This window comes from Schistocerca serialis, chromosome 4 (assembly GCF_023864345.2).
Source record: "Schistocerca serialis cubense isolate TAMUIC-IGC-003099 chromosome 4, iqSchSeri2.2, whole genome shotgun sequence".
NCBI classification, from domain to species: Eukaryota; Metazoa; Arthropoda; class Insecta; order Orthoptera; family Acrididae; genus Schistocerca; species Schistocerca serialis.
The window spans coordinates 244,885,736-244,900,283 of record NC_064641.1 but is presented as its reverse complement, the minus strand read 5'-3'; the positions used below and the strand labels follow the sequence as shown (position 1 = coordinate 244,900,283).

General features: G+C 43.1%; 1 protein-coding gene across 2 annotated transcripts in view; it reads left to right on the top strand.

The window, feature by feature from the left end:
* The window catches only part of LOC126473641 (cationic amino acid transporter 4), a 246,156-nt gene that overhangs the window by 157,599 nt on the left and 74,009 nt on the right, over positions 1-14,548 (top strand). For both annotated transcript variants that reach the window (XM_050100830.1, XM_050100829.1), the window contains one exon: positions 12,875-13,246. In XM_050100830.1, coding sequence (XP_049956787.1) covers positions 12,875-13,246 — 372 coding nt within the window. The remainder of the gene's footprint in view (positions 1-12,874; positions 13,247-14,548) is intronic.

Genomic DNA, 14,548 nt, shown 5'->3' with positions numbered 1-14,548 from the left:
TCTCATGCTGATAATGCGCCCTCTTTCAAACTGACTGATTTGACGGTACAGTTTGCACATATGTCTGTGAGGCATCCCGCACATCTGCTTAAGTCACACTGTTCCATTAAATTCGGTTTGTATTGACAACTAGAGCCGCAGCCGCATTTTACCGGTAGGTGGTGTTGCGCCGCGATATCGATGTTGACCTTGAACCCGCGGGCCGACATGGTTCAAATGTTAATTATTTCTGCAGAACATACTAATGTAGGTGTCCTGGGAATATGAACGTCCTGTCTCTAGTCTTTCAAGGTGTTCTGTTTTTCTGAACATGAGTATATGTTTTAATATTTGTCAATTACTTTTTCGATTTAATAATAAATACAGAATTGAAATGAAAATAAAAAGAGTTGCGCTTAGCGAGAATAGAACTTGCACCATCACAAAGAAGACTAGGATATTAGGTACAGTCACATGCTGATCTGTTAATACCTCGAATTTTTGTACTTAACAGCCAATGGAGATCTTCAAAATTACATACTGCTTTAGCAAAATGATGCCTGGGCTCTGACCCTCAGATCACGTTTTTATAAGGGATATCGAAGATGGCCAATCTGTAAGTTCTCCCTGTTAATACCATTATTTTTTTTTACTTTATGTATACAGGGTGTATCCTAGTTAATGACGTAAACGCAAATAGTTGAAAGTACACAGTCCTAGAAGCAAAAAGTCTCGTTAGACATAGGTCCGTAAACGAACTGTTTGCGAGATAATTGCGACATTACTGTATTTAAAATTCATCCCAGTTTGGAAAAGGTAACAATACTGTGCAAAATTACAAAAAGTTATTAGAGATACTTTGGTAGAAGCGCAGTTGTTTTGAATGAAGACATCAACAGTTACATGGCTGTAGTCATAGTTAAAGGAAGTGTTCAAAACGCCGTCCTTGTACCCGAATGCAAGCCCTTACCCGTCGCCACAAAGAGTTTCGTATCCTTTTAAACACGACTGGATCATTTCAGAATTCTTGGCAGTCACTGATAAGTCTCTGCTCCAAGTTTTCAACCATGGTAACTGGAGTGGTGTACGCTACACCATTAAGACGACCCGAAACACAGAAATATGGGGGGCTCAGATCAGGTGTTCTTGGAGACCACAGTGCAGGTCCTCCTCGCCCCTTCCACCTTTGGCCACATCAACGCTTTAGACGTCGTCTCACTACAGCAGCAAAACATGCCGGTGTTTCACCAGGCATATTCCACATCCTCTGGCGTTGCTCTAACGCAACATCTTCAAGCAATCTCAAACGATAAGGTAATTCCGTCCAGTGATTTTTTTTTTTTTTTTTTTTGGTAAACATGTACGCTCCAATTAGACGATCACCTAGTACCCACAACCATGCATTCACTGAGAAAGGTCACTGGTGTTGAAAATCATGCGTAGCATATGGGTTGGGGCATAGATGACTCCGAATGTGAGAATTGTAATAATTAAACACACCATTACGTGTGAAACCTGCTTCATCTGTAATTAAAATGTTATTGTCAAACGTAGGGTTGCCTACAGCTTGTTGTCACATGCGCTGACTGAACGTTTGTTTTCCTCACTAAGATACTGAAGATTTGGAGATGGTACAGGTACATAGCACAGTGATGCATTTTTCTGCAAACACTGCTATGGCTCATTACAGGGATTTGTGCGGCACGTCTGCTTGTCGAGACTCCTGAAGAATGATCGACTGTTCCCAGCTCCACATTTTCAAGCACAGATGTAATTCGTGCATGCCTACCCGCTCCCAAAGCAAGTGCAAAGCTCCCAGTTTCTCGGAAGTTCTGCTGCACCCTTATAAAGATTTGATACTCAAGGTGACTTTGGGCAGGGTACGGTTCTTGGTTCAAGCATGCAGCCTCCCGTGCATTGCTTACCACATGCGACATGCATATCCTGATACTCCTCATTACTGTAATGTTCCATGTTAGCACCAACATCCCCAGAACACAGCTGACATTCCGCGAACAACTGATGGGAGTGGCACTGTGAATGTGTACTGGTACTGTCGTGTCCGGTTTGTTTACAGCTCTGACATGTCGAATATGTAAACAAATATCACATCATTCAACATGCGGTGTCTACACAGAATCACATCAATAGTGTTTAAATGAAAGTTCCGCCATTTGTCTTTATAGTTTGTTTATTCTATTGTTCAATGTTTTGCATACCACACTGAAAAGATATCTGTATAAAGCATGCTTAAAAAATACAATGGACCAGAAACTAGGTAATATTATGGAAATACAATGTAGAATCAAAATTTTTAAATTTTTTTAAAAATTATAGAAATTATGTTACGTACACTTCAAACATGATCAGATTCCTGGAAACAAAGTCATCGTCGAGATACATTAAACTTCATTATATGATTCAGGTGTCGCAGTATAAAAGTGAGAACATACAAAGTCTCTGGCAGAGATACACTCCTGGAAATGGAAAAAAGAACACATTGACACCGGTGTGTCAGACCCACCATACTTGCTCCGGACACTGCGAGAGGGCTGTACAAGCAATGATCACACGCACGGCACAGCGGACACACCAGGAACCGCGGTGTTGGCCGTCGAATGGCGCTAGCTGCGCAGCATTTGTGCACCGCCGCCGTCAGTGTCAGCCAGTTTGCCGTGGCATACGGAGCTCCATCGCAGTCTTTAACACTGGTAGCATGCCGCGACAGCGTGGACGTGAACCGTATGTGCAGTTGACGGACTTTGAGCGAGGGCGTATAGTGGCCATGCGGGAGGCCGGGTGGACGTACCGCCGAATTGCTCAACACGTGGGGTGTGAGGTCTCCACAGTTCATCGATGTGGTCGCCAGTGGTCGGCGGAAGGTGCACATGCCCGTCGACCTGGGACCGGACCGCAGCGACGCACAGATGCACGCCAAGACCGTAGGATCCTACGCAGTGCCGTAGGGGACCGCACCGCCACTTCCCAGCAAATTAGGGACACTGTTGCTCCTGGGGTATCGGCGAGGACCATTCGCAACCGTCTCCATGAAGCTGGGCTTCGGTCCCGCACACCGTTAGGCCGTCTTCCGCTCACGCCCCAACATCGTGCAGCCCGCCTCCAGTGGTGTCGCGACAGGCGTGAATGGAGGGACGAATGGAGACGTGTCGTCATCAGCGATGAGAGTCGCTTCTGCCTTGGTGCCAATGATGGTCGTATGCGTGTTTGGCGCCATGCAGGTGAGCGCCACAATCAGGACTGCATACGACCGAGGCACACAGGGCCAACACCCGGCATCATGGTGTGGGGAGCGATCTCCTACACTGGCCGTACACCACTGGTGATCGTCGAGGGGACACTGAATAGTGCACGGTACATCCAAACCGTCATCGAACCCATCGTTCTACCATTCCTAGACCGGCAAGGGAACTTGCTGTTCCAACAGGACAATGCACGTCCGCATGTATCCCGTGCCACCCAACGTGCTCTAGAAGGTGTAAGTCAACTACCCTGGCCAGCAAGATCTCCGGATCTGTCCCCCATTGAGCATGTTTGGGACTGGATGAAGCGTTGTCTCACGCGGTCTGCACGTCCAGCACGAACATTGGTCCAACTGAGGCGCCAGGTGGAAATGGCATGGCAAGCCGTTCCATAGGACTACATCCAGCATCTCTACAATCGTCTCCATGGGAGAATAGCAGCCTGCATTGCTGCGAAAGGTGGATATACACTGTACTAGTGCCGACATTGTGCATGCTCTGTTGCCTGTGTCTATGTGCCTGTGGTTCTGTCAGTGTGATCATGTGATGTATCTGACCCCAGGAATGTGTCAATAAAGTTTCCCCTTCCTGGGACAATGAATTCACGGTGTTCTTATTTCAATTTCCAGGAGTGTAGAACCAACATGTCTGACATAAACTGAATAACTGTGCCATAAAATGATCACTAAAAACAGTTATTGTATGTAAAGGCCCAATTATTTGTCAAATTTAGTCATTTAATTGAAGCCAAAGATGAACATCGTATGATGTCAATTTATGTGGGGTAATCTATGGCTGAATCCCAGATTTGCCGAGAGCGCTAATGCGCTGCTTCCTGGACTCGGGTAGGTGCGCTGGACCCGGATCGAATCCGCCTGGCGGATTAACGATGACGGCCGGTGTGCCGATCAGCCCCTGGATGTGGTTTTAGGCAGTTTTCCACATCCCCCTAAGTGAATACCGGGATGGTCCCCACATCTCGCCTCAGTTACACGGCTCGCAGACATTTGAACACTTTCGTACTATTCCATGGATTACACTAGTCGCAGACAGTTGGGGTACACTTATTCCGTCCTGTGGGGTATGGGGTGGCGGCAGAAAGGGCATCCGGCCACCCCTTCCACTAACATTGCCAAATCCGATTAACCGTGCTGACCCTGCCTAACTGCGGGAAAAGGCACAAGCAAAAGAAAGAAAGACAGAAAGAATCTGTGGCTGAATCCATTGAAGACCAGAGTTACATAAACTGGACAAGGTTCATAGGCCTATATCTTTGCATGGTCGTTCTAAAGTTGTGAATATGTAATGTAAACAAATGTGGTTATACCAAAAAATGCAACAATGGTAGGAAGGGACTGTTATATGTCATGTACTATACTCAATATGAAATGCACTATGAAAATACATAATTAGTCTGATCATGCTTAATGTGTAAGTAACACAATTTCAATAATTTTTTAAATTCCAAAAAACATTTAAAGAATTTTGATCCTACATTGTATTGGCATAATGTTGCCACTTTCTGAACAATTGCATTTTTCATGCATTTAGTATACATATATCTTTCCATTGTGCCACTTTAAGGGGGGTAGGACGTCAAAAATTAAAAAGAAAACCGATTTTTCAGAAATATGCCTATTTTGTAGCGCACATCTTCCTGAATAGTTTAGTGTATAAAACATATATGTTTGAGAGATTATAAGGAACGTTATTTGCTCCTAAGTGTACCGTAATGCAGCGCCACACTCCTTTGGACAGTGTTCTTCTGTCATACGTAAGTGTATTTCGCTCTGTAGAATTCGAATGTTTATATTTGTGCCAGAGATTGTCATCAAACTTATATTCAGGGACCTTGCAAATGAAAACTTATTGAAGAAATGTCTTCATGGCGGTACCAAAAACCCAAATGAAAGTTTCAACCAATGTGTATGGGAAAGATTGCCAAAAACTTTTTTTGTGCGAAGGAGTGCACTTGCTATTGGTGTTTATGATTCAGTTTCATGTTTTAATGGTGGTGTGTAAAGCAGGAAATATGTTTTAGAGAAAATGGGAATTAGGTCCAGCGTGAACTGCATCAAAGCTTTGTAAGCGATAGGCAGAGAGCGTGTAGTGAAAACAGATAAATCATTTTTGGAGGTGATAAAATCAAGAGGTGTGCATCATGGGGATGTGAAAAGGAAGGAAACTGATTTAGAAAATGAAAAAGAACCTGGTTATGGTGCTGGACAGTTCTTAAAACATGCCAAATACAAGCAGAAACTTTAATGGCCATTTTCCGGAAAACACAAATTTCTGTACTTAGGTACATGTAACATTCAAAATATATAACTTACTACTTTCGAGCTAGGTATACTTACTCTTTAATGTAAAACTCTAGAATTTTCCAAATCTATTAAAAACTATGGTAAAAATTTAGATAATTAACTGTAGAATTTGAGTTTTTTCTAAACATGAAGTTTAAAATGTAAGTAGATCATTCATTTAACTATTAATTAAACACATTCTACAGTTTCGTACGCCTGTAAGTATGGTTTGTATGTTGTGCAAAATTCATCGAAGAATCTCTCTTACTTACGAAGAAAAGTGTACCTACAGCAACAAATGCAGCCAATAGTAAGTGAAAAAATGATGAAATTTCACATGTAAAAAATTTTATTTTGTTATGTTTTTGAACTTCCACTGTTATGAGTGTGAATCCTGAATCCTTCCTGGTCATGCTGCCAAAGTTTTATGAATTTATTTGCAAAAATATAGACAGTGGAAATTAAAATGTCCTGTAGTGTCTCTCCTGCTCCAAGTCGGCCTGTTTGACGTCCTACCCCCCTTAAAATGTCCACAGGCCGAAATCATGATTGTACAGTAGAATAAACAGTCTATACAGTCAAATGGCGGAAGTGTCGTTTAAACGGTATTATATGACTGCGGCTCTACGCTATGGAAATGTTATCATATCAGCAGTGGCTGGTAACGGTCGTAGTTATCCTGCAAACAGTTTTTTATTGCTGTTTTTATATTTTATTATTATTATTATTTATTTTATGGCCTTCATTGGACCACTCTAGTCAAAAATACAAAGTTCTAAACAAGTTGTTACATAGGGATACAATTTGGTTCAACAGTAACTTAATATGATATTTAGGTAATATAATTATTAGAGTCTATTATATAAAAGATGTTTTGCTCTTCTGTCTGCCCAATATTTCTTTATTGTTTCAGATATTTTCTTTCTTTCTTCATCTGAGACAACTCTTCCTCTACTCCTTTTATTGATTTTCATTTGCAGTCTGGTTTGCAGTCTTGCAGTATTCTGGTTTTATGTGTCGTTTTTTAGGTCATCTACTGTAATTTGAAGTTCTTTTATATCGTCCTTAATTTCTGTGATCCATTTAATGTCACTCTTGCTATTCCACATTTTTCTATTATTTTTTTACTAATTCTGTTTTCTGGAGTTCTCATCAGATGTCCAAAGGATGAGATGCGTTTCTTCTTGATTGTGCTCATGACTGGTTCTATTGTCTTATATACTGTTTCATTTGATGCTATTCGCCAATGTCCATTTATTTTATACTGTTTATTTAGACATGTCCTAATTATTCTTCTTTCTATTTTTAGTATTCTGTCAATTTCTGCTGTATTAGTTGTTTTGAAGATAGTTTCAGCTGCATACGTTATTTCTGGTTGTGTAACTGTTTATTGTTTTAATTTTGCATCTATAGATAGGCTTTTTTTTGTTGTATGTAGTTTTGGTAATGTAATTTGCATAGTTCAGTTTTTTTATTCTATTCTGCCATGATGGCTTCTCATTTAGATTGTATGTTATTATTTCGCCTAAATATTTAAATTTATCAACAATTTTGATTTCGTGTTCTCCTATTGTAATTTTGTTTGCAAGTGGTGAATCAGTTAGCATAATCTCCGTTTTTTCAAATGATATTTTAAGGCCTACTTTCTCTGCTATTTCTTGTAGTGATTTCACTTGTTGCCTGGCTTCTTGAATGGTGTTGGCTAGGGGAGCAAGATCATTAGCGAATCCCAAGCAGTTTAAGCTAATATCAACTTTTGCACTTCCAATTCTTATCCTCTTTGGATTGTCCTTGTAACATTCTCTCATTATGTATTCCAGTGCACAGTTGAACAGTAATGGTGATAGGCAGTCACCTTGTCTTAAGCCTGTTTTTATGAGGAATGGTTCCGAAATTTCTCCTCTAAACTTCACTTTTGATTTGGTGTTGGTTAGAGTGAGTTGTATTATTTTAATTAGTTTTGGATGGAGTCCTAGATTTCTTAAAATTTTTAATACTGAAGGTCTGTGGAGACAGTCATATGCTGACTTACATTTGCTGAGATTTTCTTGCTTCAACCATCGTGTACTTTCAACTGTATGCGTTTACATCTTTAATTATGATACACCCTGTATATTTTATTAGAATCGTTTGGGTGAAGAGCACCAGTAAGGCTGCCGCCAGCCAGTTCCTCCACCCCCCTCCCTAGTCCCCCCTCTCCTTTTTTTGGGGGGGGGGGGAGATGGGGGAAGGAGCATAGAGGCATAGAGTAAATATCTCTGGAGTGAGCATTCACAGCAACTCAACATACATTGCCGGCGTGGTCACGTGTTCTCGGGACGTCGTGTGTTTGTCTGTACAGCGCCCTGTATATTTAGAATGTCACTACATCCCTAGTACAGACGGATTCTTTTCGAACGTGTCGTGGATTATTTATATATGTTGTGCAGACATTTTAACAGTATCCATTTGATACCAGGAATAAAGCAGCTGCGTAACTTTCAAGGGCAAGTGATATTACAATCTGCTTCTTTGCGATGGGTGTCACAGATCAGATGCACTCACTTTTTGGTAGTTTTCGGTATGATACGGCACTTTATATTATTACAGAACCTGACGTACATTTTTTCAGTGATAGTCTTGCAAAATGACTTGACAGTACGCTAGTACTTTTGCAAGTGTCCGAAAAACACCGACTTTGCCACACATTAGCGATTATATCCCTGCTAATTCGTCCTTTTTTCTGCTATTTCTGGGTATTTATTTTCTCGTTTTTGCGACCTAAAGCACAAGTTTTCTTACTGGTGACACTTTGAAGTATTTATTTAACGCATTTTACGTACTTGCTCCCAGTTTATTAAATAAATAGTAGACTGTGTAATCTATATATGTAATCGACAAGTCACTGATAAATGCATGGAGGACAATATTGACTGAAACAACTAACCATTCCCTTTCCTGTTCCACTAGCAAATTTACGAGAGGAAGTGATTGTTTGTAAGCTTTTGTACGAGCCGTAATATCTATTATATACACTCCTGGAAATTGAAATAAGAACACCGTGAATTCATCGTCCCAGGAAGGGGAAACTTTATTGACACATTCCTGGGGTCAGATACATCACATGATCACACTGACAGAACCACAGGCACATAGACACAGGCAACAGAGCATGCACAATGTCGGCACTAGTACAGTGTATATCCACCTTTCGCAGCAATGCAGGCTGCTATTCTCCCATGGAGACGATCGTAGAGATGCTGGATGTAGTCCTGTGGAACGGCTTGCCATGCCATTTCCACCTGGCGCCTCAGTTGGACCAGCGTTCGTGCTGGACGTGCAGACCGCGTGAGACAACGCTTCAACCAGTCCCAAACATGCTCAATGGGGGACAGATCCGGAGATCTTGCTGGCCAGGGTAGTTGACGTACACCTTCTAGAGCACGTTGGGTGGCACGGGATACATGCGGACGTGCATTGTCCTGTTGGAACAGCAAGTTCCCTTGCCGGTCTAGGAATGGTAGAACGATGGGTTCGATGACGGTTTGGATGTACCGTGCACTATTCAGTGTCCCCTCGACGATCACCAGTGGTGTACGGCCAGTGTAGGAGATCGCTCCCCACACCATGATGCCGGGTGTTGGCCCTGTGTGCCTCAGTGGTATGCAGTCCTGATTGTGGCGCTCACCTGCACGGCGCCAAACACGCATACGACCATCAATGGCACCAAGGCAGAAGCGACTCTCATCACTGAAGACGACACCTCTCCATTTGTCCCTCCATTCACGCCTGTCGCGACACCACTGGAGGCGGGCTGCACAATGTTGGGGCGTGAGCGGAAGATGGCCTAACGGTGTGCGGGACCGTAGCCCAGCTTCATGGAGACGGTTGCGAATGGTCCTCGCCGATACCCCAGGAGCAACAGTGTCCCTAATTTGCTGGAAAGTGGCGGTGCGGTCCCCTACGGCACTGCGTAGGATCCTACGGTCTTGGCGTGCATCCGTGCGTCGCTGCGGTCCGGTCCCAGGTCGACGGGCACGTGCACCTTCCGCCGACCACTGGCGACAACATCGATGTACTGTGGAGACCTCACGCCCCACGTGTTGAGCAATTCGGTGGTACATCCACCCGGCCTCCCGCATGCCCACTATACGCCCTCGCTCAAAGTCCGTCAACTGCACATACGGTTCACGTCCACACTGTCGCGACATGCTACCAGTGTTAAAGACTGTGATGGAGCTCCGTATGCCACGGCAAACTGGCTGACACTGACGGCGGCGGTGCACAAATGCTGCGCAGCTAGCGCCATTCGACGGCCAACACCGCGGTTCCTGGTGTGTCCGCTGTGCCGTGCGTGTGATCATTGCTTGTACAGCCCTCTTGCAGTGTCCGGAGCAAGTATGGTGGGTCTGACACACCGGTGTCAATGTGTTCTTTTTTCCATTTCCAGGAGTGTAGCCAGAAAATCGTAGAAAAATAGGTCTACAGAATCAAGCATTAATTATAATGCGTCTCGAAATTTTTAAACATATACAGTGTCTCTTAATTATATGATAATTATAATTAGAGCTGCATGGTACACCCTGTATATTTTATTAGAATCGTCTGGGTGAAGAGCACCAGTAAGTTACTATCCCTCCTTTCACATATTTTTCTTTGCATCCGTAGCTTCAACAGCAATTCACCCTCGCTATTACACTATCAATCAACAATGAAACACAACAAAAACTCTTGATATTATAAACTTCAAACGCTGCAGAAAGCACACACGCACAGCGAAGTCCCGAAAACACGTGACAATCCTGGTTTAATGTTGACAACATGCACAGAACGCAGTGCTCACTGCAGATATATTTACTCTATGGGAAGGAGCCTGTTAGTGTTCTGCGCTTCCCTCCATAGAGTAGAAATATCTCTGGAGTGAGCATTCAGAAGCGCAGAATTGAATTTGTGTTGTCAACATACTTTGCCACAATGGTCATGTGATCTCGCTACACCGTAGATTTGTCCGACATTTGTCCTATAAATTTTGAATGTTGTCATATCGCTATAGTTCAATTCTTTTATCATGGTGGTTCGCGCATGCCCGCCCAGATGCAGGAGATTGCTGCGTTGCCAGTTGTATGCGCCAAGAGAAGCAGCGCCATAGTATAGCATAGTTCGCAAACCTACATTTAGGGGGGAGCGCCCAGTTTATGAAGTAAAGCCACCACGGCCGCATTAACCCTTTCACTGCTATAGAGACGTGCTCCCCGCATTCCATGCTGTGCACGATATTGTCATCATTGCACTGCTCGCCTGTGCAGACACATGGTGTTTCGACTGCTTTGATACACTTTATCATTCGATTTCACACAACCTGTTTGGCCCAAAAATTTGATTTTTACACATCTTCTTCACTGATACCTTTCCCCCTATAAATGACTTAATTTTGTTTCTATGTTCAACGCAGTTATTGTGCAGCAGTAAACCATTGCACGAAATTTTGAAGAGTTTGCAGAGGTAAAAGTCCACAGCATATACTTTCCATATGGTCGATTTTAGATGCCACTAGAAATTTCAAAAAATTACATTCAAACGAATAAAATTCATGAAGTAAGACACTTCGATATTGTTCTTAAATAAAGAAAATATTAAGCACCCATTAAAGTTTGAACTCAGAACCGTTTGCTTGGCAGCCATACACTTTAACCATTATGCTAATGCAGCTCTTCGTTCAATGTATCTCCCGGAGGACTTTAAAATATCACGCAAAATACCAACAAACACTGTTCGTATGGCTATGAATTACTCACGCTTCATCGAAATACAATAGGAAATAAACAATTACTGGTGTTCTTTACTGCAAAAAAGCGATTAGTGAGAATGATACAAACACCTGTCCTTGCTATCGCCTGAATTAGGAGGCTTATTGCTTGTTTGGTTCAATTAATTAATAGAATATGAAGCAATTGATATAAAGAATGCTTTTTCCAAACTTTCTATAAAAGAAAGTCTGCTATCAAGACATTGCTTTCATTCAATTACTTTATTTATGACTGAACGTTTCTAAAACTGAAGACACTCGTCCGTGCTCTGCACTGCAGTCGAGCTCTGGCAACGTCGTTCTCTGTTCATTGTGTTTTGTGACGTCAGATGCGCAGAACGAACCTAAACTCGGCCGCCGTCATAAATGACGCGCACTTTAGTAAATACAGATTCCCTTCGTAAGTGCTCTGGATTTAGTATAGACGTTTTGCAGGCACCATAGCAGTTTACGTCTGATATTTGAAATAAATTGTGCTCTTAGCTTTGAAGAGCAAAATGAACGAGCATGACGTCACAGAAGCTTCACGTCAGCATGTATTTACATTGTCTTTCATGTCAAGTCGCTTAACACAGTGCTGAACGGCAAAATTGGGGTAGTGAGTCACCATCCGTAATATGCATAAAATGTTAGAGTATAGTATCAGAACTGAGGAGCTAACAATGACAAAAGTTTATCAATGGCCGAAGCAAACTTTATAACCTATGTTCTTGAGGAGTTATGTTCAGTAAATTACTGAGAAGTGAGACAACGTTTCAAAACATCGACAATTATTTGCTAGGGAAAGTATGTACATTCATACACATCAAAGAAAGCTTTAAACGAATTAATGAAGCCTGTTAAACTTATCCATTGTTTTTTCTTATGTAATTAATAACGTCATAAACAATTGTATTTTACTCCTTCATTAAAGCTGACTTTTTTGCTTAAAATGTCATATGTTGAAATTAGCTTCGTCTACTTATGTTCTTATACATATATATTGTGGGCGTCAGCACTGTTGTGTTATCGTAAAACCTAAATAACTTTTCGCCTTCAGATATACGACCTCGGTTGTGTAAGAAAGTGGAAAAAATATCCCACTCGTCATGGAACATCTCCAATTTGTCACTAAAACAAAGCGCTATTATAAAATAAAGATTATGAAGATACAACAGTTCAAAATCCACTATTATAAGGAGAATGAGCGCGGCGAAAATAGGTTAACTTAAGATGTTAACAGACTGGTTCCGTCAAAATTTTCTTTCCGAGAAACCTTGACGTACCGTGAAATGACGTGACGTCGACCTGTGCGAATGCCTCCATTCGAAAGGTATTGTAGAATAATTTGATGTTATGTGACAACACGTGACGTCAACTGATGGCGGACGTGAAGTGGCGTTAAACAATCGACGTCGTCCCTAGATCACGCGACAATTCCAGTTTAATGTTGACAACATGCGCAGGACGCAATGTTCACTCCAGAGATATTTCTGCTCTACGCCTCCCTCCTGGCCGCTGCTGCCTCTCCGCCGCGTGACGTGTTCTGAGTGTGCGTGTGCGAGCAGGGGCTGCGTCGGTGGCGCGCGCCTGGTCGGGCTACGTGGACTCGCTGTCGGGGCGGGCCATCAGCAACGCCACGCTGGCGCTGACGGGCGGCATGCACGAGCCGCTGCTCGCGCCCTACCCGGACTTCCTGGCCGCCGCCGTCTGCATCGCGTTCGCCGCGCTGCTCGCCGCCGGCGTCAAGGGCTCGGCGCTCGTCAACAGCCTGCTCACCGTCGTCAACCTGGCCGTCATGGCCGTCATCGTCGTCGTCGGCTTCTGGTACGCCCGCTTCGAGAACTGGGTAATGGGCGGCTTCCTGCCCTACGGCCTGGCTGGCGTTACAACAGGCGCCGCTACGCTCTTCTACGCGTTCGTCGGATTCGACAGCATCGGTAAGCCGTGATGCAGCAACCGGCTATGCAGCTGCACAGTTGAAAATTAGGACAGAGATTGGGAGCTTAGAAGTCCCCCGTTTTGCATGGAAAATTTCACGGTATATGAGGTGTGTTCAGTAAGTAATGTAGAACATTTTTTTCTGAAAGTCTTTTGGTTTTACACCGTATTATTTCCCACTCTTTTGTCTACAAAAACCATATTTTTCGTCATAGTCTCAGCTCAATGCGACAGCCTATCGCCATCTTACATGAAGTAAGAGTGATTTCAGGTGTGCCACAGGGGAGTGCCGTAGGATCGTTGCTGTTGACAATATACATAAATGAACTTGTGGATGACATCGGAAGTTCACTGAAGCTTTTTGCGCATGATGCTGTGGTATATCGAGAGGTTGTAACAACGGAAAATTGTACTGAAATGCAGGAGGATCTGCAGCGAATTGACGCTTGGTGCAATTGAATCTCAATGTGGACAAGTGTAATGTGCTGCAAATACATAGAAAGAAAGATCCTGTATCATTTAGCTACAATATAGCAGGTCAGCAACTGGAAGCAGTTAATTCCATAAATTATCTGGGTGTAGGCATTAGTAGTGATTGAAAATGGAATGATCATATAAAGTTGATCGTTAGTAAAGCAGATGCCAGACTGAGATTCATTGGAAGAATCCTAAAGAAATGCAATCTGAAAACAAATGAAGTAGGTTACAGTACACTTGTTCGCCCACTGCTTGAATACTGCTCAGCAGTGTGGGATCCGTACCAGATAGGCTTGATAGAAGATATAGAGAAGATCCTACGGAGAGCAGCGCGCTTCATTATAGGATCATTTAGTAATCGCGAAAGCGTTACGGAGATGGTAGATAAACTGCAGTGGAAGACTCTGCAGGAGAGACGCTCAGCAGCTCGGTACGGGCTTTTGTTGAAGTTTCGAGAACATACCTTCACCAAAGAGTCAAGCAGTATATTCCTCCCTCCTAAGTATATCTCGCGAAGAGACCATGAAGATAAAATCAGAGAGATTAGAGCCCACACAGAAGCATACCGACAATCCTTCTGTCCACGAACGATACGAGACTGGAATAGAAGGGAGAACCGATAGAGGTACTGAAGGTACTCTCCGTTACACACCGTGAGGTGGCTTGCGGAGTATGGATGTAGATGTAGATGTAGATGTAGAGGGCCTGTATATCTGTATGGTTCCACTCTACTGGTCGACGTCGGAGCCTACGTCTTGCAGCCTCAATAACATCGCCATCATCCACATGCTGCTTCCCGTGGAGTGCATCCAGATTAGATTAGA